At 41.7% G+C, this 25265-nt stretch overlaps 1 protein-coding gene across 2 annotated transcripts in view; it reads right to left on the reverse strand.

The window, feature by feature from the left end:
- LOC143997640 (uncharacterized) overlaps positions 1–25265 on the reverse strand; it is a 322976-nt gene that overhangs the window by 202924 nt on the left and 94787 nt on the right. For both annotated transcript variants that reach the window (XM_077493359.1, XM_077493358.1), the window contains exon 12: positions 23441–23515. In XM_077493359.1, the coding sequence (XP_077349485.1) occupies positions 23441–23515 (75 nt within the window). The remainder of the gene's footprint in view (positions 1–23440; positions 23516–25265) is intronic.

The raw sequence follows: 25265 nt of genomic DNA on the forward strand, positions 1-25265 counted from the left end.
TATGTAGCATTTTTCAGGTACCAGGAATAATACTGAACGCATTGCCTAAAGATTCAGCAAACAGCACACATTTTTAACTATGAATACACCACACATTTTATGTAAAATTCTAACATTTCAAGGTAAAATTGACCAGCAGATTTTGTAGAGTTGGCTTTACATACCCCATCTGGTTAGGAGACAATTTAAAACTTTTAGGGCCAAACACTATATAGACAAACTTTTGTGGACTGACCATCAAACTCACTTAAATGCCCTCAAGTATGTGAACATTTCTCCATATTTTTGAGCTCGGGTGTTGGTGTGGTGTTTCCATTGAAGGATACTGTTAGTGGTATTGTATAAAAAATACATTTTAGACAACCAGTCTAGTAACAACAGCTTGGGGAATGTCCTTTTCTGTTCCGGCATGACTGTGCCCTTATGCACATAGCTTACTTCAAAAAGACATGGTTTGATGAGTTTTGGTGTGCAGGAACTTCAGTAGGCTGCACTGAGCCCTGACCTCAACCCTGTTGAACACCTTTGGGATGAACTGGAACACTAATTCCCAAAACGTGTGGCAGAAGAGTGGAAGGATGCTTTATCCCAAAGGAGGGCCAACTCCATAACAGAGTTTTGAAATGGAAAGTCCAACAAACTTATATAGGTGTGATGGTCAGGTGTCCACAACACCACATAGTATATAGTAATACTTTAAAGCATACATCTAAGCTCAGATTTAACATATTCAACCTGTCTTTGGTGCAGCTATAAAGTGTAGATGGCAAATGCCAGCCTATAAAAATAGTGATTTTTAGGTGAAAGTCCTCATTGGACAGGTGTTGAACATGGAGCACACATGGAATGAGTTAAGCTCGGTACACAATACTATATATTTTTTTGTTCCCAGAGAGTGGAACGAAAAAATCGGAAGAGCTCAGGAGGGACCACTGTACTAACAATCCAATGTTAGTACAGTGGTTACAGTGATCTCCCCCCGCTGAGCTATTGAGTTCTGACAGGGGGACATCCTCCTCCCACCTCAACACCCCAGTCAGCACTCTTGGATACCGATAGGCAGATCTTTTTTAGTCAGCTTTTGTTGGATTGGCTGCAGTACACATGGGCCAAATGTTGGCCAGTTTCTATTGAACCGGCCAATGCCGCCCTACATTTGGTCCATGTATATTAGGCTTAAGTGAGGTCTCCATAGAAGAATCAGTCATTGATAATTATTAGATTATCAAGGATTTCCATGAGTTAAAGAGATTCTTTGGTCCTTCTGAAAATAGTCAAAGGTATGTACAGGCAGCAACATATATTTTTGCTCTTTTGTAACCCCAAAGGGCTGTTTCCTGAGGTGAATTTCCCATACCACTTTCCGGCTTTAAAAGAACCTCCCTAGATAGAAATACGAGAGCTGCCACTTTTGACCTGGTGTAAGTGCAAGGACCTGTGCTACCATTTTTGTCTCTTTTTCCACTAATTGGTGAGTAACTAACTAGCAGTCAAGTATTAGGACAACAGATATATGAGTATACAGCATGAGGGCACTATCCAATTGATAGCAAAAATTAGAAACTCAATGTAGATAAGTACCTCCTCTTCTTGTGTCTTGAATATTGTTCTTGACTAACACAAAGACATTGCTGGAAAAATCGACAGAGCTCCATGACGCAAGAGTTTACTTTTGGAAAGACAGCTGCAGAGGAAGGGGAGGTCACGGCTAACTTTGTCTGCCGACATCCTGGAAGAAACACAACTCACCAGCACCGGTACAAAATTGGTGGTTAGCGCATCGGACGAATTTAAAACAAGTCTGCTATGGCAAAATGCTTACATAATCAATATCAGTCCTTCTCTGTGGGGTATTTATATATATGTGCATATTTTAGAGTTACCTCTTCTTTCATAAAATACAGGTTTGAAAGATAGTGCACTGTGTTGGGGATAATTGTGTCCATAAGCTAAAAATTGTCCTTGGTATCAAATTGCAAAAACTGGCACACAAAGTCCAATGAAATTAAACAATAATGGGAGATCATCATATACACACCAGGAGAGCTTTCAATACCACTTTTATGAAACTATATTAAGAAATATATGATCAGTAGTTGGAGATTATAATTGTCATATCATTATTCATGAATTGATTCATAAAGTAATACATGTCTGTTCAAGGATGATACAAAAATAACCATTTTTAGAAATAGGACTGTTCTTGAGAAATTTAGAAGAAAAGAAAGAAGGTATGACTATAGGTTATTGTGGCAAACAGACCTAGGGAAAAGTTTAATATATGGAGTTTGAAATATACACCATCAGCATGATAACTTATTGTACACACTGGTTTGTAAGGCAACAAGGCCCCCTATTCTGCTTCTATTTACCCATTTTTTTTTTTTTTTGGATGATTACACAGTAAATACAAACTTAAAAAAAGAAGAAAAAAAAAGAAACCTTCTATGACTAAAATGTTGCCACCTATAATAAGTACCTACACATACATTCAGCCATTTTCAGTAGTGGGAAACACCAGGCACTCGTAATATTAAGACACTTCCTGTAATTGTTGAGAGCTAAGACACCTCTTCCTGTCTTCCATATCTCTCTCTGGTCAATAGGAAGGTGTCACAAGGCAGGGGAAACCCTGTGCGCATGCCTACGTTTGGCTGTACTTCTGTGACCTCATTCTCATTATCCCCCAATTGTGTAGTACTGGTGATTATTTTAACTTGATCTCTAAACATTCAGTTCCCTTGCAGGCCCACCAAAATCTTGAACTACAATCAACATAACCCTGCAGGTCGCAAAGGCACATCCCTCAACCATGTCAAAGTAGAAATCCAGCGGTAATGTCTACTGTCCACCCAACAAACGACAATGCCCCCAAAAGTACCACCAAATGCCGTACTAGATAAAAAACAATTATTAAGCTGTTTTCCAAAATGTCATAAAGAGCTCACTAAACAAAATAAAAATCCTCCTATATAGAAATAATTAAATTTCACAGAACAGAAAAAAAACAAAAAAAAACAATCATTGTATGAGATTAAGATCCTAAAATCCTTCATGTGTCTGAAACATTTGTTTTAAGTTATAACCCCTATCAGACTTTTTCTCAATCTGTATCCCGTTGTGGAGATTTCCCTTCTCTTCCTGACCCATAGCCCAACAGGAAGTGAGAGGAAATCCCAGCCAATCAAGGGAATTCCTTGGGGACCCCCCATGTCATCAGAACTAGTGTCCCCATTGGCAGATTTCCCATCTATTGCTTTTCTGCGGACAATCCCAAATTTGTTTTTTTACTTTTAATGATAATGGTAAACAGGACAAATAGAGAGGGTGAATCTCCTTAACGGGGGCAAAGAGAGCAATAAAAACTGAGAGGGGGTTCCAATCTCTCTCCACTCTATCCAAAAACAAAAAAATAAGTTTTGCCATTACTTATATACTTTAACTTAACTATATGTCCAACTTTGTTGCACCAAGTAAGTTGTTGCAAATTCCTAATAACAAATATTGTCAAGGTATTGTCAGTGAGTCATGGAAGCCACCACTCCAAGCCTCCATTGCTGCAAATCCTATTGGGTGCCAGTGTGAAGAGCCCATCCTCATTCTTTGAAGAAAGGGAGAAGCCGCACACCAATGACGTCACTCTGCTTAAAAGCACCACAGTTCATCGCTGCCAGGGGAACATCCCTCTCTGACATATTTGAGTCATAGAGAACCTTTTATGAAGGTGAATCGTGTCAAAGAAGGGTGATCACCTGGTGATGATGAACTCTGTTGCTTTTATGGCTGAATAAAAATGAGCTGAGCTGAGTAAAGTCATTGGTGTGAAACCTCTACTTTACTGTCAAGACATTGTTGGTAAAAATACAACTATCTCACAAAAACATTTCTGCGTAGACATGACATTTAGAAAACAGATTTGTTTTGTACTCTAAAAGCTTAAAGCATAACCCTAGCCAAAAATAAAAAGATAAAAAAAACAGACCAATTTTCAGATTTCAGTGCTCTAACATTTTGAATGACAATTACTCAACACTGTACCCTTATGAAATGTTTGTCCTTTTTTCACAGAAATAGAGCTTTCTTTTGGTGGTATCTAATCACCGCTGTTTTTAGTTTTTTTTGGGGTTTTTCGCTATAGATGAAAAAAGGCCGAAAATTCTGTAAAAAAAAAAAGCACTTTTCTTTGTTTCTATTATAAAATTTAGCAAATTATCATTCAATAATTTTTCTTCATACATTTTGGCCAAAATTTATACTGCCACATATCTTTGGTAAAAATAACCCAAATAAGTGCATATTATTTAGTCCTTGTGAAAGTTATAGAGTCCACAAGCTATGGTGCCAATAATTGAAAATTGATCACACCTGAAGTACTGACGGCCTATCTCATTTCTTGAGACACTCACAAGCCAGGAACGTACAAATACCTCCCAAATGACCCTTTTTTGGAAAGTAGACATTCCAAGGTATTTAGCAAGGCATGGTGAGTTTTTTTTTAAGTTGTAATGTTTTCCCACAATTCTTTGCAAAATGAAGATTTTTTACATTTTTTTAATCAAAATTGTCATATTATCAGGTCATTTCTCACACACAGCATATGTATACCACAAATTACACCCCAAACACACATACTGCTACTCCTCCCGACTTTTAGACTGAGACTTTTACACAGTGTGCCACAAACAGAGGCCCAACATGCAGGGAGCACCACCAGGCATTCTAGGGACACAAAATCCACATATAATTTCTTGACTACCTCTTGCACTTTTGGAGCACCAGGACAATGGAAACACCCGAAAAATTACTCCATTTTGGAAATAAAACACCCCAACATATAATCTGTGAGGCATATCGAGTTTTTTGAACATGTCACTTTTTTCCACAAGTTTTTGGAAAATGTGGAAAGAAAATGAAAATGAAAATGCATCTTTTTTTTTTTTTTTTACACAAAGTTGTCCATTTATACAATATTTCTAACATATAGCATCTACAGACCACAAATTACACCCCCAAAGTAGATTCTCCTACTCCTCCTGAGTACGGTGAAACCACATGTGGGAGACTTTTACACAGCCTGGTCACATACAGAGGCCCAACATTCAGGGAGCGCTATCAGGTGTTCTAGGGGCATACATTTCCAATCTAAATTGACTACCTATTACACTTTTGTGAGGCACTGTGATGGCACTGATGGTCACTGTAGTGGCATTGATGTGTCATGGATGAGAACTGATGTGGCATGGATGAGCCGTGGATGGGGTTGGCTGAGCTGTGGAGGGGGTTGGCTGAGCCATGAATGTGGATGGATGAGCCGTGGATGGGGATGGATGAGCTGTGGATGGGGATTGATGAGCTGAGGATAGGGATGGATGAGCATGAATGAGGAGGGCTAAGTATGGCTGAGTATGGATGAGGATGGCTGAGTATGGATGGGGATGACTAAGCATGAATGAGGATGGATGGGATGGCTGAGCATGGATGGATGGATGAGTGCAGGAATTGGCACAGAGCAGCACTGTGGGCACTACAGATCCAGCGCTCAGCACTACTGCAACCAATCTCTCCCCTCTCCTCTCACACTGTACCGATCGATGCGGAGAGGGGAAAAGCTAATCCAGGCATGTGCCGACTTTTTTACAAGTGATTGCTCCGTCATTTCACGGAGCGATCACGTGGTAAAGGGCCGCTGTCATCGGTCACTTACTGTGATTCTTGATGCGCTGGGTCTGGTCATGGATATTCCTGGGTGCTGGGGGGGGGGGGGCGTGGGAGCGCGATTCTGGGAGGACGTCATAGTACACCCTCCCAGTGTTATTGAGCCACACTGTAGCCATCTTTCGGCTATGGCGCGGTTGTTAATTGGTTAAAAGATGAATTGCCAAAGTCAGCTTTTAATGCAATATTTATCATCAATCCAGAGATGTTCATGTAATACTTTATTTTCTGTTGCTAAATGTCCTCAGTCTGATGGCCAGCATTATTCAACCCACTTTTTCTGAGCTCAGATCAGGCTGTACCCACCCCCAGCCTGTGACTTGACAGTGAAAAGGGAAGCAGCACGATGGCAAAATCCTCTCTCTTTCTGTTACTTTGCTTTCTCCTACTATCAGCATGCTTTTTGTTGGCACAAGACCGAATTGGTTCCTTACACTGCTTCTTCCACTCACACTCTGACCCTGCTGTACAGGGACCTCAAGAAGCTGATACCAGGTCACATTCAAGTACTTGCACTGCTTGCATTTAAAAGGTACATTTAATGATATATTAATGAAGAGCTGCATTAATGTTTGTCTTTTATATCTGCATAGAGTGCAGCTTTATGAAAGGTATACAAAAAATGTACCATTATATTAACCTCTTGGCGCCGGCGCCTCCCGGGCCTTTAAGCGGTTTAGGATGCCAGAAGACAAGGCAAGGTTTATGATCCTATGATTGCTGTGATTGGCTGTCATGGCGGTCACGTGACGGAAAGTTCCCGATCACAAGCATCGATTGGGAACTCTTCATTAGCCGCCGGTAACTGTGCTGGGAGCAATTTTTGATTACACCGAATTCTATTCAAAATGAACTGCTATTAGCTCACGCAATATGAAACTACTTGATACGTGATTTGCATGAGACTCCACGGCTATATGTCCTCAGGCAGGAGTTATCACCTTATACACCCGCACTGCTGCATGACCTTTGATACATATCAGCATCCAAACCCATTATTCCACTAAGTATGGCTACATTCAATCTACAACTACCAGCAGGGACACATACTCAATATCTACTTTCTGGCAGGAATAATCGATCTGTCCATTGTGACCAGGGACGTGCAGAAAGGTGAGTGGCTAGTGAGGCGCTGGATAGTATCAGGGCCAGATACACACAGGTTACGTACGCCGCAATCGTTAGAGCAAGAGCAATAATTCTAACACTAGACCTCCTTTATAACTCTAAACATGTAACTTGTAAAAAAAAAATGTAAAGCATCGCCTATGGAGCTTTTTAAATACTGAAGTTTGGTGCCATTTCATAAGTGTGTACGTTTTTAAAGCGTAACATGTAAGGCATCATCTTTCATAGTATACAAAAAAATCGGGCCAAATTTTGTTTAATTTAAGGTTAAACCTGAACTGCAGTTTGGTTTGGGTATAATTATTCCAATTTTGACCTCAGCATCAGTCTGACTGGACTATAGGGTGTTCAGCCTGGCCACCGGGGGCACTGTCTCTTCTGGCAGGCATGGAAACCACACTCTGGTTGGGTGCTTTAAGGTTACTTTCTCTCAGAGCCCACCCAGTGGGAGTGTCACTCTTGCTCTGCTTTCTGGGAGAGGGTACTTAAGATGCTGATGTCACGTGGTTCGGGGTTCCGGTCCAGAAAGTATGTTCTGACTCAATGGTCCTGGTCCTCCTGACAGCCCCCAGGAAGGCTATGGCCTGGGGTGCAGATCCACCCGACTTTATGTCTTGGGGCTGGCTAGCCCGGGGCAGGGAAACTAAAGGAAGGATTCCAAGGTGGTCCGGTGCCGTCTCCAGTCGTGGAGAGGCCCAGCAGCTTCGGAGCTATCCAGGGGAGGACTCTTCAGAAGAAGGCCAGGTATGGGTTGGCTTCTTAGCAAGAGCCTGGTGGGGCTCAAGATCCAGATATCCTACGAGTGTTCTACAAGTCCTAGTTTCCTACATGTTCTACAACAGCGTCTGTGGTAGAGACTTATTCCTACATATCCTACAACAACGTCTGTGGCAGAGACCTGTTCCTGCTTTAAGCACCTTGTTGGCTGCTAGGCCTTGTGAGAGAAGGACTATCCAACTTGAGTGAACATCCAGCTGTGAATGGCTATTTTCTGGATTTAGTCAAAGTAAGAGAGTTCTTCATTATTGACTTTGACACTAAGAATACCTGAACTTTCCTCCTAACCCTCTGATCCTACACTAAGGCCGCGTACACACGCGGGGACTGTTCGCTCAACTTTGTCCGCTGAACAGTGTTTCGGCGGACAGTCCGCTCGTGTGTGGGATTTCAGCGGACAGTTTCAGCGGACAGTCTGCTGAACAAAGTTTTTCGGAAATTCCGAAAAACTGTCCGCTGAAACTCTGTTTCAGCGAACAGTCCCCTCGTGTGTAGGCTTGTTCGTCAAACTAAGTTCCGCGCATGCTCAGAAAGGATTTACACGCCGAAGTTTGCATTGCAGTGTATAGGACGTCGTATTTTTCGTCCCGTCGTACGTGCCGTTCACGTCATCGCGCACGGTTTCAGCGGACTGTTCGTTCGTCGTGTGTGGGCAAGTCCGTCCATGCTAATTTTGAGCGGACTGTCCGCTGAAACTGTTTGACGGACAAAGTTGAGCGAACAGTCCCCGCGTGTGTACGCGGCCTAAGAGACTGTTCGTTAACTACGTTTTTTGCAAATAAAAAATCCCTTTATGCGGATATGTCGACAGTCTCTAAAGTTACGGGGCCATCTACCACGGGAAACCCCTATATGTGTATATATATATATATATATATATATATATATATATATATATATATATAATGTTTTGGGGTTCTGAGTAATTTTCTAGCAAAACAATTATGATTTTTACACGTAGGAGAGAAGTGTCAGAATCGGCCTGGGTGACAAGGGGTTAATTACCATAAGTAAGTAATATACAAATTATTATTATATCTTGTTTTTAAGGTAATTTACTATATTTTGAAAATCTGTACTCAAGCAGGTGACTTAACGGACAAATTACTGAAGTTTGACGTTATAACTTCATACCAGTAATGTCACAGTAAATAGATAAATAATAAATTATTATCTTATAACATATAGCATAAAAATATATGATTTAGCTTGTACCTTTTCAGCAGTAGAAGATTCTCGTTCTCCCTCTTAACTGTGTGAGAAAAACACGGAATTATGGGTAAATCTTATACCCATACACCCATGTATTTCCTTCTAGTTAAGAGGGCTGGACTGGAAGGGAGCATTTGTCTTTTAGACACATTTCCCCCTTCTATTACACTGCAGTGAGAGGCGTGCCTCCACTGCAGCATTTTTATTGGACAGCTTGGACCAATGGTACTTTACCATTGGTCCAAGACTCCAAGCTGTCCATTGAGCTCAGTGATTCTCTGACAAGAAGTGAGGAGAGGCACTGTGAGCTCACCCTCTCAGTCTGCTGCAAACAGAGTGTGCAAGCTTGTATTTAAACAGGCCCCTCTGTATGTAGCTGTATGTGCACAAGGAGCCCCATATCTCCGGAACCATAGGTCAGAGAAACCCCAAATTTTGACCAGTGTCTCTGTGACTCCCAGTCGCCAAGCTTTGACCCTTGAAGTTCGATTTTTTTTTTCTCTGCCTCACCTGCCTCCCTGATTGAGACTCCACTGTGGTTGCAGTGCACTTTAGAGACTTATTTAGACTGTGGTGTGCCACATCAAAATCTCTATAGCAATACGTCACCACCCACCTCACCGGATACATAAGTAGATGTTAGAAGAAACACTATTTGTCAGATGATCCACTGGGGATCTTCAATCACCCTGGGCAACCACCACAATTGTTTTTATTATTTGGTTTTTGTGCTATCTTATTTTTTGACGGTTTTGGAATATACATATGATGTTCCATATAGTTTTTAATCTATTTTTTTCATACTACACTGCCTGGTCTTGTTTTACCTGCTTTATACAGTCTGTATTCTACAGCTATTCCACCCAAAAATGGAACTTCCACTTTAAGTGTAAGTGACCCCCTGACATGCCACATTTGGCATGTAATTTTTTTGGGAGGGGAGCGGATACCCACTTTTTAGAGGCACCCAGCCCCCACTTCCTTCCAGGGCTCCACGGCACCAGAAGGAAGTTCACCACTCCACCTCCTCCCTCCCTGCAATCCCAGAAGATTGCCCGCCCATTCACAGCAAGCAGCATGGCTCGCGCATGCGCAGTGCATGCCCAGCTGTGAAACCACAGTCGGGCACCCACAGTTACAATGCCGGCACCGCAGTGAGAAGGGGGAGAGGAGTGGGGCTACAATCGCCAGAATCGCTGGACCATGGAACAGGTGAGTGTCCGATTATTAAAAGTCAGCAGCTACACTTTTTGTGACCCCTGAAGCCGTCACACGATCTAACGAAACGTGTAGGATGTGGTCTAAGCATGATACGTCACTTCCGCCCTAGTGGAACGCAGGTGGCACGCTCCACAGCGTCCTTGCGTCCACTTGTCTGTGTTTTTCATGCCAGTTGGCGTTTGGCGCTATTTTTTAGCAATAAACAACGTTCCTTTGACATACTTCACCATGGGAGATTGTGTCTCATTCTAGGTTTAACCTGGATCTGCAGTGACAGATTCCTGGAAGCAGTTTGACAACCTTAAGAAGTTTATGATCTCTGTAATGGGGAATCATCTCCATCTGGTGAGTAGGCTGTTTGCTCGGTGTTGGTGGAGGATTTCCCTATTCACTCAAGCATTGGAAAAGTCACCTTTAATAATTGAACACATTGGACATCCTTTCTTCACGTTGTTGTACTTTTTGTTTTTTCGATTTTTGATGCAGGACTTTTGTTTTTTGCCCCTACTCAATTCATTCATATACAGTGGCATTGCTAGGGGGTGGCTTTTGGGGCTATAGCCCAAAATCTGGGGCCCATAGCCCCAAGTCTCTGCAGGTGTGCCCAAGGAGAGTGGAGGCTCTCTGGGGACCCTTATTGTAAGGGGGAGGCTCTCTGGGGACCCTAATGTAAGTGGGGACTCTCTGGGGATATATATACACACCTATATTACATGTGTATGCCCACCCAAGTGTATGACTTTCTTTACTACGCTGCTATGGGCTCTGGCCCCAGATCTTTTGTAGACCTAGCAACGCCCCTGCTCATATATATATTTTACTTTATTTAGTAGATGTTTGGTATTCATATAATTGTTGTTTATGCTCCATTTGAGTGAATCCGGTGGTGTGTAATTTTGCACTGTTTGCACTTTAATAGATACTTTATAAATTATAGCGCGGTTCACCACATATACAATTTTTATCACATTGGTTCATTAACCTCTGAACGGGCAGTTACTTATTCATAATTTGTATACATTATTGCATGGGTAGGGAGCCTTTGTCCCCTTACTATACACTTTTTGTAACTGCTGGGGTGGAACTCCGCTTTGATTTGCGCTCTCGGCTCAGCTGTTTTTACACTAATTCAAGCAAATAGGTGGCCCGCTCTTCTCCAAGGCCCAACCACGGAGCAGCCAGATATTTGTATGCGACTGGCGCCAAGGGGTTAAAATGTATTTCTTACACAGGTTGCGTTCAACCCCTTCCTGCCCAGACCTGCCATTTTTTTAATATGGTCCTTATATCTGGAGGGGGAAGAACCTTTTGATCACTTGATTACTGTGATTGGCTGTTAATGTTTAAATGGATTTCACCAAAGTGGCTTGATTACAATGATGAGGCTTGTACTTTGATTGGCTGTCACAGTGGTCACATGATCGAAAGCCAGTACCGGTCCTTGGTAAAGATTGAGTGCACAGTGAACATGTTTTCAGCATGAAAATCTCTGCTGTCCATGGACACGTACCTGCAGAGTGTGGGCTTTAAAGCCCATCCTCTCTGCCGCTGCTTATATAAGTTACGTGAGCGGCAAGAGGTTAAAAGACATTGTGATAAATCAAAGAAACAAAATCTTTTCAAGAAATTTTCTTCCCTGGCTCTATGCATGAGCCACTTTGGGTTTCATACAATTCCAGTAATGTTGGAAGGTCAGAAGGCCCTAAGTGGGCTTGATTATGTCGCGTTGAAAGCTAACTTAAGTGTTTGATTCTGACAACTTAATATTGACTTGCAAACATATGGTGAAATTATACATCGGTCTTCGTCTGCTCAGAGGAACAAAGGCTCGTCTATCTTCCGCTGCACACAAGAATCAAAGTTTCCTTTGTGTTGAGGAAAACAGAGCAGCTACATGACTAATTCAGCTCTTTTTTGTTAGTTTAATCATTTGTTCTACAAGCTTAGCTGGAAATTAGTTAAGAAGGAGATCATATATCTGGAAAAATTGTTTTTTTTTTTGCATTGAAATATAAATTTTAATAACATTTCCCCTCCGCACCCAGGGCAATCTTCAGATATTTGTTAAAAGGTCATGGTCAACATTAGTGTATTGTCAAGATTTTTCAATAAAGAACAACGAAAGGCCAGGTTATATTAATCAGACAGTCATTCTGGTGAAAAGGCCAAACTGTGTTTTATCTTCTCCGCATGTCAAACATTTTGTGATAGCACAAAAACACAATGAAAACACATTATTCCAATGAGTTGAGCATATTCTAATTTAAAAAATAGAATTGTTTGGCTGCATGGGAAAAAATTGGACATGTTTATTAATTTGTACAGCGCAACCAATATCATGACCTCGCATGACGCCAAAGGCAATGGCTAAACTTTTCAGATACAGAAAGGAAGGAGGAAGATATAAGTATCCATATATTTATTTCATGCATTTATACTTTACACAGTACTTTACATAGCATTCAACGCATATGCACGATATTGTCAAAAGTATCAGGAAGCCTATACATGTACATGAACTTTAATGGCACTCCAGTCTTAGTCCGAAGGGTTTAATATTGAGTTTGCCCACCCTTTGCAGCTATAACAGCTTCAACTCTTCTGGGAAGGCTGTTCAGTGCAAAAAACAAGGTCCATAAAGATATGGATGAGCAACTTTGGGATGGAGCAACTTGACTGGCCTGCACAAAGTCCTAATCTCAACCCGACAGAACACCTTTGGGATGAATTCGAGTGGAGACTGTGAGCCAGGCCTTTTTGTCCAACATCAGGGCCTGACCTCACAAATGTGCTTCTGGAAGAATGGTCAAACATTCCCATAGACACACTCCTAAACCTTGTGGACAGCCTTCCCAGAAGAGTTGAAGCTATTATAGCTGCAAAGGATGAGCCAACCCAATATTGAACCCTACAGACTAAGCCCTTGTACACACGATCAGAGATTCCGACGGAATGTGTCCGATCGGAGCGTTTTGTCAGATATTCCGACAAAATCCGATGGACAAAATCTGACGGATTTGGTTGTCGGAATCTCCGACCGTGTGTACAAGGGCTTAGACTGGGATGACATTAAAGTTCACGTTGGTGTAAAGGCATGTGTCCCAATACTTTTGATAATATAGTGTTTTTATTTCAGGCATTTATATAGCACTGGAACTTTACACAGTGCTTTACGTAGCATTCAATGCATATATTTTCCAGCACACCACAGATTATCTAATCACATCAAAAAGATTTATTGAAGAATAATCACATCATATAGGACAAAGTGCAATGTTTTGGAGCTGCGTAGGACCACTTCATCGGGCATGTGCCTGACACAGGGGCCCTGCACAACTCCGAAATGTTGCACTTTTCCCTTTGTGATGCGATCATTCTTCAACAAATCTTTCGGAGGATACTAGATGATCCGTGGTGTGCTGGAAAATATAGGTTAATGATCTGTTACACCTCCAGTCCCCAGCTGGTAGTTGCTGCAGCACTGCTACTTCTATGCTTATTCCAGGAATGTGTGCCATGGGAATATTGACAATAGCATACTTTCCATGATCAGCTCCCCCCTAAATACTTACCTGAGACCGATCTCTGTGCTTTTTCTGCAGCAAAGCTGCTCTCTTTCCCTCTGCTCACAGGACACAGAGGCAGCAGCAGGAGCTCCTGGGGCTGTCAATCAAATATTGTGAGGGGACTGGGCTGAGCTGCGCTGTGTGTGTCTATGGATGCTGCTTTGAACAAGTAGGGTTTGGACCCGTGGAAAAGATTTGTTGTGGGAGTAAGAAGAACCATACACTAGGAGATGTAGAGCTGCATCTAAATGCGGTCATCTCTTTGTGGGACCGTTAACTAACAAATTTATTAGTGGCTGGGAGGAACTCTGACTGTATGAACAGGAATTGTATATCTATGCCATTTACTCAGCAAATGAGGTTGCTGGTTAAATAAATCGTCTGGTCTGTTACTGAGAATACAGAGTGAAAGTGAAAATCTTAGCCCTTGTACACACGGTTGGACATTCCGACAACAAAATCCGTCAGATTTTGTCCTACGGATTTTGTCCGAAATTGGTGTTGCATACACACGGTCGGACGTGTTCGTAACGTGATGACGTTATTTTGTTCCGACGGGACTACGTTCAGGCTAGTAGCCAATAGCTTTGGTCTAGGAATTTGAACTGAGCATGCGTGGCACTTTGTCCAATTGGAATTCTCTACAAACGATCGGTCAAAGTCCGATCGGAGCATGTTGTCGGAAAATTTTATAGCCCAGCTCTAAAACTTTGTCGGTCGGATATTTCGACGGAAAGAGTCCGATGGAGCCCACACACGGTTTGATTATCCAACAACATGGTCCGATTGGACATTTTCCATCGGAATGTCCAACCATGTGTACAAGGGCTTACAGTGCATGGGAAGGGAAAGTGTGAACCTTTTGGTAAACCTTCTAGGTACTGGAGAGGGAGAAGTAAAAGAGGGGTAAAGCAGCCACTTTGGGAGAGAAGGTGATGGATGGTCATGGAGGCTCTGTCGGAGGGGTGTATTGGTGCCTGTATGGTCTACCTTTCCAAGCAGCAGAGATCCTAAGTTAGGGCTCTGGACTGAGCGGGGACCGTAGGTGTGTGAGGACTTGAAAAGTATACAGCAGTTTCCCTCCATGCCTTCAGGCTAAAGAGTGGCCTGCCTGGTAGAGGAAAAACAGTGTTCTACACTATTTCCCTTAAAATTACTTTTTTAGTCAGTGCTGGGACAGAAATCACTGGCAAGTGAAGATATGTTATCCTTCTGGTGTGGGACGGTGTTTGTCAAAACCCTGTGAACAAAAAAAGTACCCCGGGAAAAAACATGCATGAGGTCACAGAATGGTCTGAACTCTGAAGAGGAACGGCCTCAATCCCTAACCCTCCCCCCTTCCAGAGATGCAAGGCTCCTGATAGGTACTCTGGTCTACCTAGGCTAGAGCCAGATGGACCCTGCTACTTAGGGACCTGCCAAAAGCTGTTTCTCCAAGTGGGGAGTTTCCAGAATAGAGACCCCTGGCTGGAAAGAGGAAAATGACCTGAGGGATAAAGATTCTCTCCCCGAAAACAGGGTAGGCCACGAAAACCTGAACATTCTGTCTCTGTAAGTAAAAAAAATATAATTGTGTGCAGTGTAAGTGCCTGTGATAAATACGTGCATAAACAAATAAAATGCACAGAATCTATTACACTAGGCGGGACTTTCGGCCGCTATAAAAATTACTCTCAGCTAGCCAGAAGGCCCATCCAAAAATAGTGAGGTGATGTGAACTAGTGCAGGTGAAAATCAGTGGGGTCCCAATTCCATAGTTTTTTCCAGCACATACATACAGTGCCTTGCGAAAGTATTCGGCCCCCTTGAACTTTTCAACCTTTTGCCACATTTCAGGCTTCAAACATAAAGATATAACATTTTAATTTTTTGTGAAGAATCACCAACAAGTGGGACACAATTGTGAAGTGGAACGAAATCTATTGGATAATTTAAACTTTTTTAGCAAATAAAAAACTGAAAAGTGGTGCGTGCAAAATTATTCGGCCCCTTTACTTTCAGTGCAGAAAACTCACTACAGAAGTTCAGCGAGGATCTCTGAATGATCCAATGTTGTCCTAAATGACTGATGGTGATAAATAGAATCCACCTGTGTGTAATCAAGTCTCTGTATAGATGCACCTGCTCTGTGATAGTCTCAGGGTTCTGTTGAAAGCGCAGAGAGCATCATGAAGACCAAGGAACACACCAGGCAGGTCCGTAATACTGTTGTGGAGAAGTTTAAAGCCGGATTTGGATACAAAAAGATTTCCCAAGCTTTAAACATCCCAAGGAGCACTGTGCAAGCGATCATTTTGAAATGGAAGGAGTATCAGACCACTGCAAATCTACCAAGACCTGGCCGTCCCTAAACTTTCAGCTCAGACAAGGAGAAGACTGATCAGAGATGCAGCCAAGAGGCCCATGATCACTCTGGATGAACTGCAGAGAACTACAGCTGAGGTGGGAGAGTCTGTCCATAGGACAACAATCAGTCGTATACTGCACAAATCTGGCCTTTATGGAAGAGTGGCAAGAAGAAAGCCATTTCTCAAAGATATCCATAAAAAAGTCTTGTCTAAAGTTTGCCACAAGCCACCTGGGAGACACACCAAACATGTGGAAGAAGGTGCTCTGGTCAGATGAAACCAAAATCCAACTTTTTGCCCATAATGCCAAACGATATGTTTGGCGTAAAAGCAACACAGCTCATCACCCTCAACACACCATCCCCACTGTCAAACATGGTGGTGGCAGCATCATGGTTTGGGCCTGCTTTTCTTCCGCAGGGACAGGGAAGATGGTTAAAATTGAGGGGAAGATGGATGCAGCCAAATACAGGACCATTCTGGATGAAAACCTGTTGGAGTCTGCAAAAGACCTGAAACTGGGATGGAGATTTATCTTCCAACAAGACAATGATCCCAAACATACAGCAAAATCTACAAAGGAATGGTTCACAAATAAACGTATCCAGGTGTTAGAATGGCCAAGTCAAAGTCCAGACCTGAATCCAATCGAGAATCTGTGGAAAGAGCTGAAAACTGCTGTTCACAAACGCTCTCCATCCAACCTCACTGAGCTCGAGCTGTTTTGCAAGGAAGAATGGGCAAGAATTTCAGTCTCTCGATGTGCAAAACTGATAGAGACATACCCCAAGCGACTTGCAGCTGTAATCGCAGCAAAAGGTGGCTCTACAAAGTATTAACGCAAGGGGGCCGAATAATTTTGCACGCCCCACTTTTCATTTTTTTATTAGTTAAAACAGTTTCAAAAATACAATAGATTTCGTTCCACTTCACAATTGTGTCCCACTTGTTGGTGATTCTTCACAAAAAATAAAAATGTTATATCTTTATGTTTGAAGCCTGAAATGTGGCAAAAGGTTGAAAAGTTCAAGGGGGCCGAATACTTTCGCAAGGCACTGTACATACAAAGGCCAATTTGGACTGATCACATGGTAAAGGGCTGCTGTGATTGGCCCTTTACTCTGATACAAGGCACACAGCAATCACAAAACTTCATGATGGAGGCGTGCGGGAAGGTCTTGGAGGATGCCTTCCCAGAACTGGAGAGCCAAACTGTAACCATCTTTTGGCTCTAGTGCGGTCGGGGCACCAGTTAAAGACCATATTTTTTGTGTGAGTTTCCTCTAGTACCTGGAGAAAATCCACACGGGGACAGGGAGACCACGCAAACTCCATGCAGAGAGTATTCTGGCTGACATTTGAACCAGGGACCCCAGACAGTCATTCTGGTGAAAAGACCAAACTGTGTTTTATCTTCTCTACATGTCAAATATTTTATTCTATTCCGATAACACAATGAAAACACATTATAAGAAGGGGTTGAACAGAGACCAATGCAAAATAGAAGGGTTTGTTTGTATAGGAGAAAATTGTATAGAGGTAAAAATACGACACTGCTTCCCATCCCTGCTTTGTGGTATGATTAAAGAAAAAATGATGGTCTTTAACCGGTATTTGATTGCGCTATAGCCAAAAGATGGCTACAGTGGGACTCTTCAGTTCTGGGCGGGCGTCCATGTAGATCCTCCCGAGAACACGCTTCCCGTGTGCCACCATCTGGAAGTTCTGTGATCACTTTGTGCCTTGGACACAGCTGATTGCAGATCAGGGTAAAGTGCCAATCACAGCAGCCCTTTACCATGTGATCAGCTGTGTCCAATCACTGCTGTCACAGATATAAACAGACTTTGCTAGGTTACCGGCTGTTATCGGCTCTCCTTTTTATCTCTATGTGAGGAAAGGAGAGCCGATTTGTCAGGATACAGTGAGTACAGCATTTGCACTGATCATCAGTGCCCTGATAACCAGTGCAGCCCCATCAGTTCAGCTTAACAGTGAAGCTTATCAGGGCCCATGAGTGCAGCCTTGTTAGCGCCTCATCGTCAGTGCCCATCAGTGTCACCTCATCAGTGCCGCCTCATCGCTGTCCATCAGTGCACATCAGTGAAGAAGCAACATTACTTTTTTTGCAAAATTTTATAACATAAACTAACTTTTTTTTATTTTTTTTTACATTTTTATGTCTTTTTTTGTTTATCTAGCAAAAAATAAAAACCCCAGTGGTGATTAAATACCACCAAAAGAAAGCTCTATTTGTCTAAAAATAATTATAAAAATTGAATTTACATACAGTGTTGCATCACTGAGTAATTGTCATTCAAAATGTGACAGCGCTGAAAGCTGAAAATTGGCTTGGGCAGGAAGGGGGTACAAGTGCCTGGTATTGAAGTGGTTAAAGCCTAATACGCTATATGGCCAAACTGAGTTCAGGTGTGACAGTCAGGTAAATATAAACTTTTGGCCATATAGAGGGAGATTTCATTAAACTGGAGCACTCAGAATCTGGTGTGGCTGTGCATAGTAGCCAATCAGCTTCTAACGTCAGCTTGTTCACTTAAGTTTTGACAATAAAACCTGGAAGCTGATTGGTTTCTATGTGGAGCTGCACCAGATTTTGCTCTCTTCAATTTTATGTGTAAATGGAGCAGCTAATCTGTCAGCCATAGTTGCACATTACATAGGCATGCTGTGCTTCCTGATTAGTAATGCAGCAGAGTTCAAACTGGGTGAAGGTCACACTGTCATGAAGTCTGGTAGACTATCCTGTGGTTTTATCTCAGCAGTTACAGCAAGGACAATAGCTAACCTTTTCAGATTCAGCTATCCACCAGCAGGAAGATATCTACAGTATCTACATACAGTGGCAGCTGGACCTACATTTTTTGGAGGGGGGGGGGGGGGGGGGGTAAACAAACCTTCAAACCCACTTGCCAGCCCGCCCTTACACCATCCAGGTCTTGGGCGGTCACTTCTCCTCCTCCCGATCAATCCGGTCTTAGGACCCACTTCCTGTCCTGATTGACCGGGAGCAGAAGCAGGAAGAAAATAGTGAATGTTGATTTGCTAATGTCACAAGTGGGTGGGCCCAACCTTTTGAAGACAATTAGAGCCTCAGGCTCTAGTCACGTGCTTCAAAAAAAAAAAAAAAAACTTGTAGAAATCTATGCGAGATTAGGGGCCGGTGGATAGAGATTAGGGGGGTGACGCCCCTGCACCCCTTAACCACTTAAGGACCGCCTCACGCCAATATACGTCAGCAGAATGGCACGGCTGGGCACAATCATGTAGCGGTACGTGATTCTTTAAGTGCCCAGCTGTGGCTCCGTGGCCGCGGGACCAGCGGACCCAATCGCCGCTGGTGTCCCGCGATCGGGTCACAGAGCTGAAGAACGAGGAGAGGTCTTTGTAAACAAACCTTTCCCTGTGCTTCCCTGTGTGGCTTTCATGATCGTCTCTTCCCTTTTATAGGGAAGGACGATCAGTGACGTCACATGCCAGGCCACGCCCCACTACGATACAAAAAAAAACACATAACGTCATACATAACACTACACTGCCCCCCCAGTGGTTAACTCCTTCACTGCCAGTGTCATTTACACAGAAATCAATGCATTTAAATAGCATTGATTTCTGTATATTCTGACAATGGTCCCAAAAATGTGTCAAAAATGTCCGATGTGTCCGCCATAATGTCGCAGTCACAATAAAAATCACAGCCATTACTAGTATTAACAAAAATGCTATAAAACTATCCCCTATTTTGTAAACGCTATAACTTTTGCGTAAACCAATCAATAATCGCTAATTGCGATTTTTTTTACCAAAAATATGTAGAAGAATACGTATCGGCCTAAACTGAGGAAAAAAATGTTTTTTTATATATTTTTTGGGGATATTTATTATAGCAAAAAGTAAAAAATATTGCCTTTTTTTCAAAATTGCCGCTCTATTTTTGTTTATAGCGCAAAAAATTAAAATCGCAGAGGTGATCAAATACCCCCAAAAGAAATCTCTATTTGTGGGAAAAAAAGGACGCCAATTTTGTTTGGGAGCCACGTCGCACGGCCGCGCAATTGTCAGTTAAAGCAAAGCAGGGCCGAATCGCAAAAAGGGGCCTGGTCCTTTGGCTGCAAATTGGTTCGGGGCTTAAGTGGTTAAGGACCGACCGCCACTGTCTACATATTTAATTATTTTAGGCATTTATATAGTGCCGGCAATTTACACAAAGTATTACAGACTAATCAATCTCATCAGTCCCTGCCCTCAAGGAGTTCACAATCCTAATGCATATACACTGATCCATACTGGGGCCAATTTAGATAGGAGCCAATTAACCCAACAACATGTCTTTCGTGTGGGATGAAAATCCCACGCCGACACCGGGAGAACATGCAAACTCCATGCAGGCAGTGCCATGGCTGGGATTCCAATGAAGGAACCCAGTGGTTCAAGGCAGAATTGCTAACCACTATGATACCGTCCAACGAAATACCAGCAAGAAAATATGGAACAGCAGATAAGTGAAAATGGTGAAATCCCACCAAGGTTTACTATCAGGTAAACATAGAATAACAACATAAGGAATAACATAAGAATGGTGACATGCTTGGATTGGCTACATCCTGTTCTAAGCTCCCCACTTCACTTCAAACTTACCAATACAGGAATATGAATGAACTGTTCTTTATACTTCATTCATTAAAATAACTCAACTTTTGTTGAGAATAAAACATTCCCCTCTGGGTCATCTATGTACACTGCAAGTATTATACCAAAATGTATTTCAGATTCCTACTTTATGTTATTCTGAAGAAAAGTTTGTTATTCTTTGAAGATCCACTCTGTGTCATATTTCCACTGCTTTCTTTGACCTATCTTTAATTAGATGGTCATTGCAATCTGATAAACCTCATATGGTGTCACCTGGTGGAGGATCTTGTCAACTGCACACCTCAATACTGGGGATTTGAGTCCCACATCCACGTGTCTACTGATCCTGTTTGGACTACACTTTCATTCTTGTGTTGAAACCAAGTCCAAGTTCAAACACATTTTTCTTTATATTGATATTTTTGATTTGGTGTATCTAGTTGGTTATTAGCACAACTTTCTTTTTCTAACCAAATACTGAAAACTGTTACAAACCTCTGCTTTTTGTTGCTTTGAAATTAAGTTATATGTGAAGTACCTTACTAAGATTTAATATGGTCTAAGCCAGCCTTTCTCAACCAGGGTTCCACGAAACACCAAGGTTCCTTCAAAGGTTGCTATGGGAATTAGCAACTTCTGTCTCTTTCTAACCACTGACACCAATTATATGTTTGGCTATTAGTACATGGGCATTCTTCCAATTGAGCACCAATTTAAGGAGCATTTTCCTACGAACCAGCAATGTAAGGGGCATTCCTCCCACTGACCTCCAATATAAGAAAAAATCCTCCCATTGACCACCAATGTAATCAAGCCCTTCTCTCATTGACTATTAGCTTAAGGCTTATCTCAAGGATCACCAGTGTAAGTGAACATTTCATTGACCTCCAAGGTAAGGGGGCACTTTTAACTGATCTCCAATGTAAGGAGACATTTCAGCTGACCACCAAATTGGGTAACACTACAATTCTCACTGTCTGGGTTTCTTGTTACATTTCTTTTTTTTTTTTTTTTTACTGAAAATTATTTTGCCATTTACAGCAGTCTGAACACAGGTTTGGATTAAACATTGCTTGTTTAGGAGTTTGTCAGAACATTGGTCTTCTAGCCCTAGGGTCTCCAAACTGTTGCCCAAGTGCCAGATATGGCCCTTTGCTAGCCTTTATACGGCCCTTGGGGCACTATTCCTCCCAATGATACGAGAAACTATTCCTCCCACTGACACCAGCCATGGGGGACAATGTCTTCCACTGATACCAGTGATGGAATACTACTCCTCCTAATACCAATAATGGGGCACTACTCCTCCTAATACCAATAGGGCACTACTCCTCTTACTAATACTAATAATGGGACACCACCCCTCCTACTGACCACCAACCCTGAGGCCATATTTATTCTCACTGATGCTGGGCCTGGGACATTTTCTACCCCCACTGGCCACAATCTGGCCCTCCTAAAGTCTGAAGGACAGTAGACTGGCCCTTTGTTTGAAAAGTTTTGAGACCCCTGTTCTAGCCTATTCAGCAGAAGCAGAATGTCATATATAGTAGAGATTTATTTCCCACTATTATATGCTACAGCTTCCTTCATCCGCCATGCCCTTAGCAACCAGTGAAACCATCTGGCCCCATTCATTTGCTGTCTACTAATCCCCAGCCATTTAAACAAAAGGGCAAGATAGTGTCTGACATTGCAAAAATATAAACACATGACCACTGTATATACTCTGACCCTTTATATTTAATTGGACCTGGGCTGTAATGCGTAGCATGATGAGATCAGATTTGTCCGTCAGTTGGTGGGTTTTTTCTCTTGGTGAGTAAGCAGACATCATTCATCGTGATTGACGAGGATCTGCACTGCTGGATAATGCGATTGACAATGGATTTATTTTGTGGAACTTTTTTTGGTATTTTTCAGAAAGGGACTTTTTTTATTATTTAAATTTTTTTTGTGTGAGTGAGTAGGGGCGATATGTACCCCTTACTAATTCCTATTGGGGGGGGCACATACCTGGGTCTTCCCACTCACAGACCCACACAACCACTAGGCAAGGGGTGGGGAAAAGGCCTACCTCCTCATGTTGAAGGCATGTGGCATGGTATGATTCAGGGGGTGCACCCCCCTCTCCCCTTTACTAGTCTTCCAGGCTGCAAGCTCAATTAAGGGTCTGAGATGGACTTTGGGGTGGACCCCATGCATTTTTTTTTGTTTTCTGCATGGGACCCCCTTGACTTCAAGGATAAGCATCTGTATGCATTTTTTAGGGGGATCCACATTTGGAAAGCAGATTGTACATACAATAACAACTACACATTTTTAAAGTGTACGGTCATTTGGTGCACTTTACTTTTTATATTTGATATTTCATAGTTGCCACTTTATATATGTGGACTATTATTTGGTGGACTTTATATTTTATATATGAATTGTTGCAATTTAATTATGTATTATTTATTGGCACTGTATTCTTCATGTTTTTTTAGGTTGTATACATACATTGTCCACATGCGCCACATGGGCATTACTGGCTTTTAACATGCAGCTCCCATTGACTTCAATGGGGTTTTGATTTGGCACCTAATACCAGTAAAAATTGCCAGACCCACCTCAATCCAACCCAGGTATGTTCAGCTCATCTCTAATCTACAATTTACTGTTCATGCTAAGGTACCATGAAGTCTTAAAAGGTATTTGAAAGGTACTTCTATGCTAAAAAGATTGAGAAAGCTGGTCTAAGCAGGTCATATATTTATATCATTGGACCGACTAATGTTTTATAATCAATGGCAGAATTATTGTTGAATAAAAAATACTCACTTGATTGTGTGTATGCATGCACTGATATTTTCTGTCCTTCTGTTGATGGTTTCAGTTGAGGTAGGTGAGAAGAATCTATAGAAAAATAATTACAGATTGATAATTCTGAGCCAGTAGTATTAGAAATATTCTTTAGATGCCTTGTAAAACCAGTTTTTTGGTTTTCCCCATTTTTGAACTAACCCTTAGCTTAAAGTAGTTGCAAAGTCAGAAGGTTTTTTATCTTAATGCATTCTATGCATTAATAAAAAAACCTTCTGTGTGCAGCATAGACATGTGCAATTAGTTTCGTTCTGAATTAGTTTTTTAATGAATTTGACAAATTCAGTCATTCTGAAATATCCAAATTAACAAAAACCTGTTTAACTAATTTTTCCGAATATTCATAAATTGGAATATTCAAAAATCTCAAATAATAATTAACTATTAATAACTTAACTACCGTATTACTAACTATTAAATTATAGTTATTGGAATTTCCTGTCAAATTTGGCTGTTAGTGAACGTAACGAATATAAATTTATACAAAGTTATGAACGAATGAATGCCGAATGGAAACGTAACAAATTAATAATAATAAATAACAGTAATAATAATAATACAAACTTTATATTATTAGTAGTAGTATTTATTATTAATTTTTTCTGTTCCATTTGTTTAGATGCGGCATTCGTTATATCGGATAATTCGTAACTTGAGATAAATTTGTATTCGTTACGTTCACTAACAGCCAAATTTGAAAGGAAATTCCAATACCTATAATTTAATAGTTAGTTATTATTAATTTTCGGATTTTCGTTCTTTCAAATTTTCACAGTTTCTTTCTCAAGACCCGTACACACAATACAAAAATTGGATGGAAAAATTTGTACGACGAGCTGTCTGCCGATTTGCGGATCCTTAGTACCATGCTTTCGACAGCCGATTTTGCTTTTTTGTCAGAAAAAAGCTGGATGTGCAGACTATAACATTTTTGGCGGATGTGAACTCAACGTCCAATTTTCGTTTCTGTATGGTTTTTGTACGAGAAAGAGCAAGACTACATATGCTCAGAAACAAAAGAATACATACAAAGCTATTCAACACATTATATCACTTCTTCACTTTCGACAAGAGACTAGCATGCCACAAAAAACAGACATTCGGTCGTCTAAAAATCTAGGCGTGTGTACGAGGCTTTGTTTTCGGATTTTCAATTTTTCTAATTTTCGGATTTTTTAATTTACGAATATATGAATTTTCTAATTTGCGAATTTACGGATTTCGATCATAACGAATGACCTGAAAAAGCAAAAAAAAAAACGACAGAAAAGAAAGACGAAAATGAACAAATTTTTCGGCAGTGCGTATGTCTAGTGCGGCAGCCCCCTCAGCCCCCCTAATACTTACCTGAGCCCCATCTCTATCCAGCGATGTCCACAAGTTCCTCGGCCATCCTGGACACTCCCTCTGATTGGCTAAGACACAGCAGCGGCTCCATTGGCTCCCGTTGCTGTCAAAGTCAGTTAGCCAATCAAGAGAAAGAAGGGGCGGGGTCAAACCGGGCTCCGTGCCTGAATGGACACAGGGAGCTGTGGCTTGGCTCTGGTGCCCCATAGCAAGCTGCTTGCTGTGGGGGCACTCAACAGGAGTGAGGTGCCAGGAGAGCCGAAGAGGGACCCAAGAAGAGGAAGATCTGGGCTGCTCTGTGCAAAACCCAACTGCACAGAGCAGGTAAGTATAAAATGTTTGTTATTTTTAGAGAAAAAAAAAAACAAGACTTTACAATCACTTTAATTAAATTAATACATCTTGTTTTTGTGCCCGAACTATGAAGAGAGTCCAA

The sequence above is a fragment of the Lithobates pipiens genome, unplaced genomic scaffold, assembly GCF_037356315.1.
Source record: "Lithobates pipiens isolate NorthernLeopardFrog02 unplaced genomic scaffold, aLitPip1_a1.2 Scaffold_19, whole genome shotgun sequence".
NCBI lineage: Eukaryota > Metazoa > Chordata > Amphibia > Anura > Ranidae > Lithobates > Lithobates pipiens.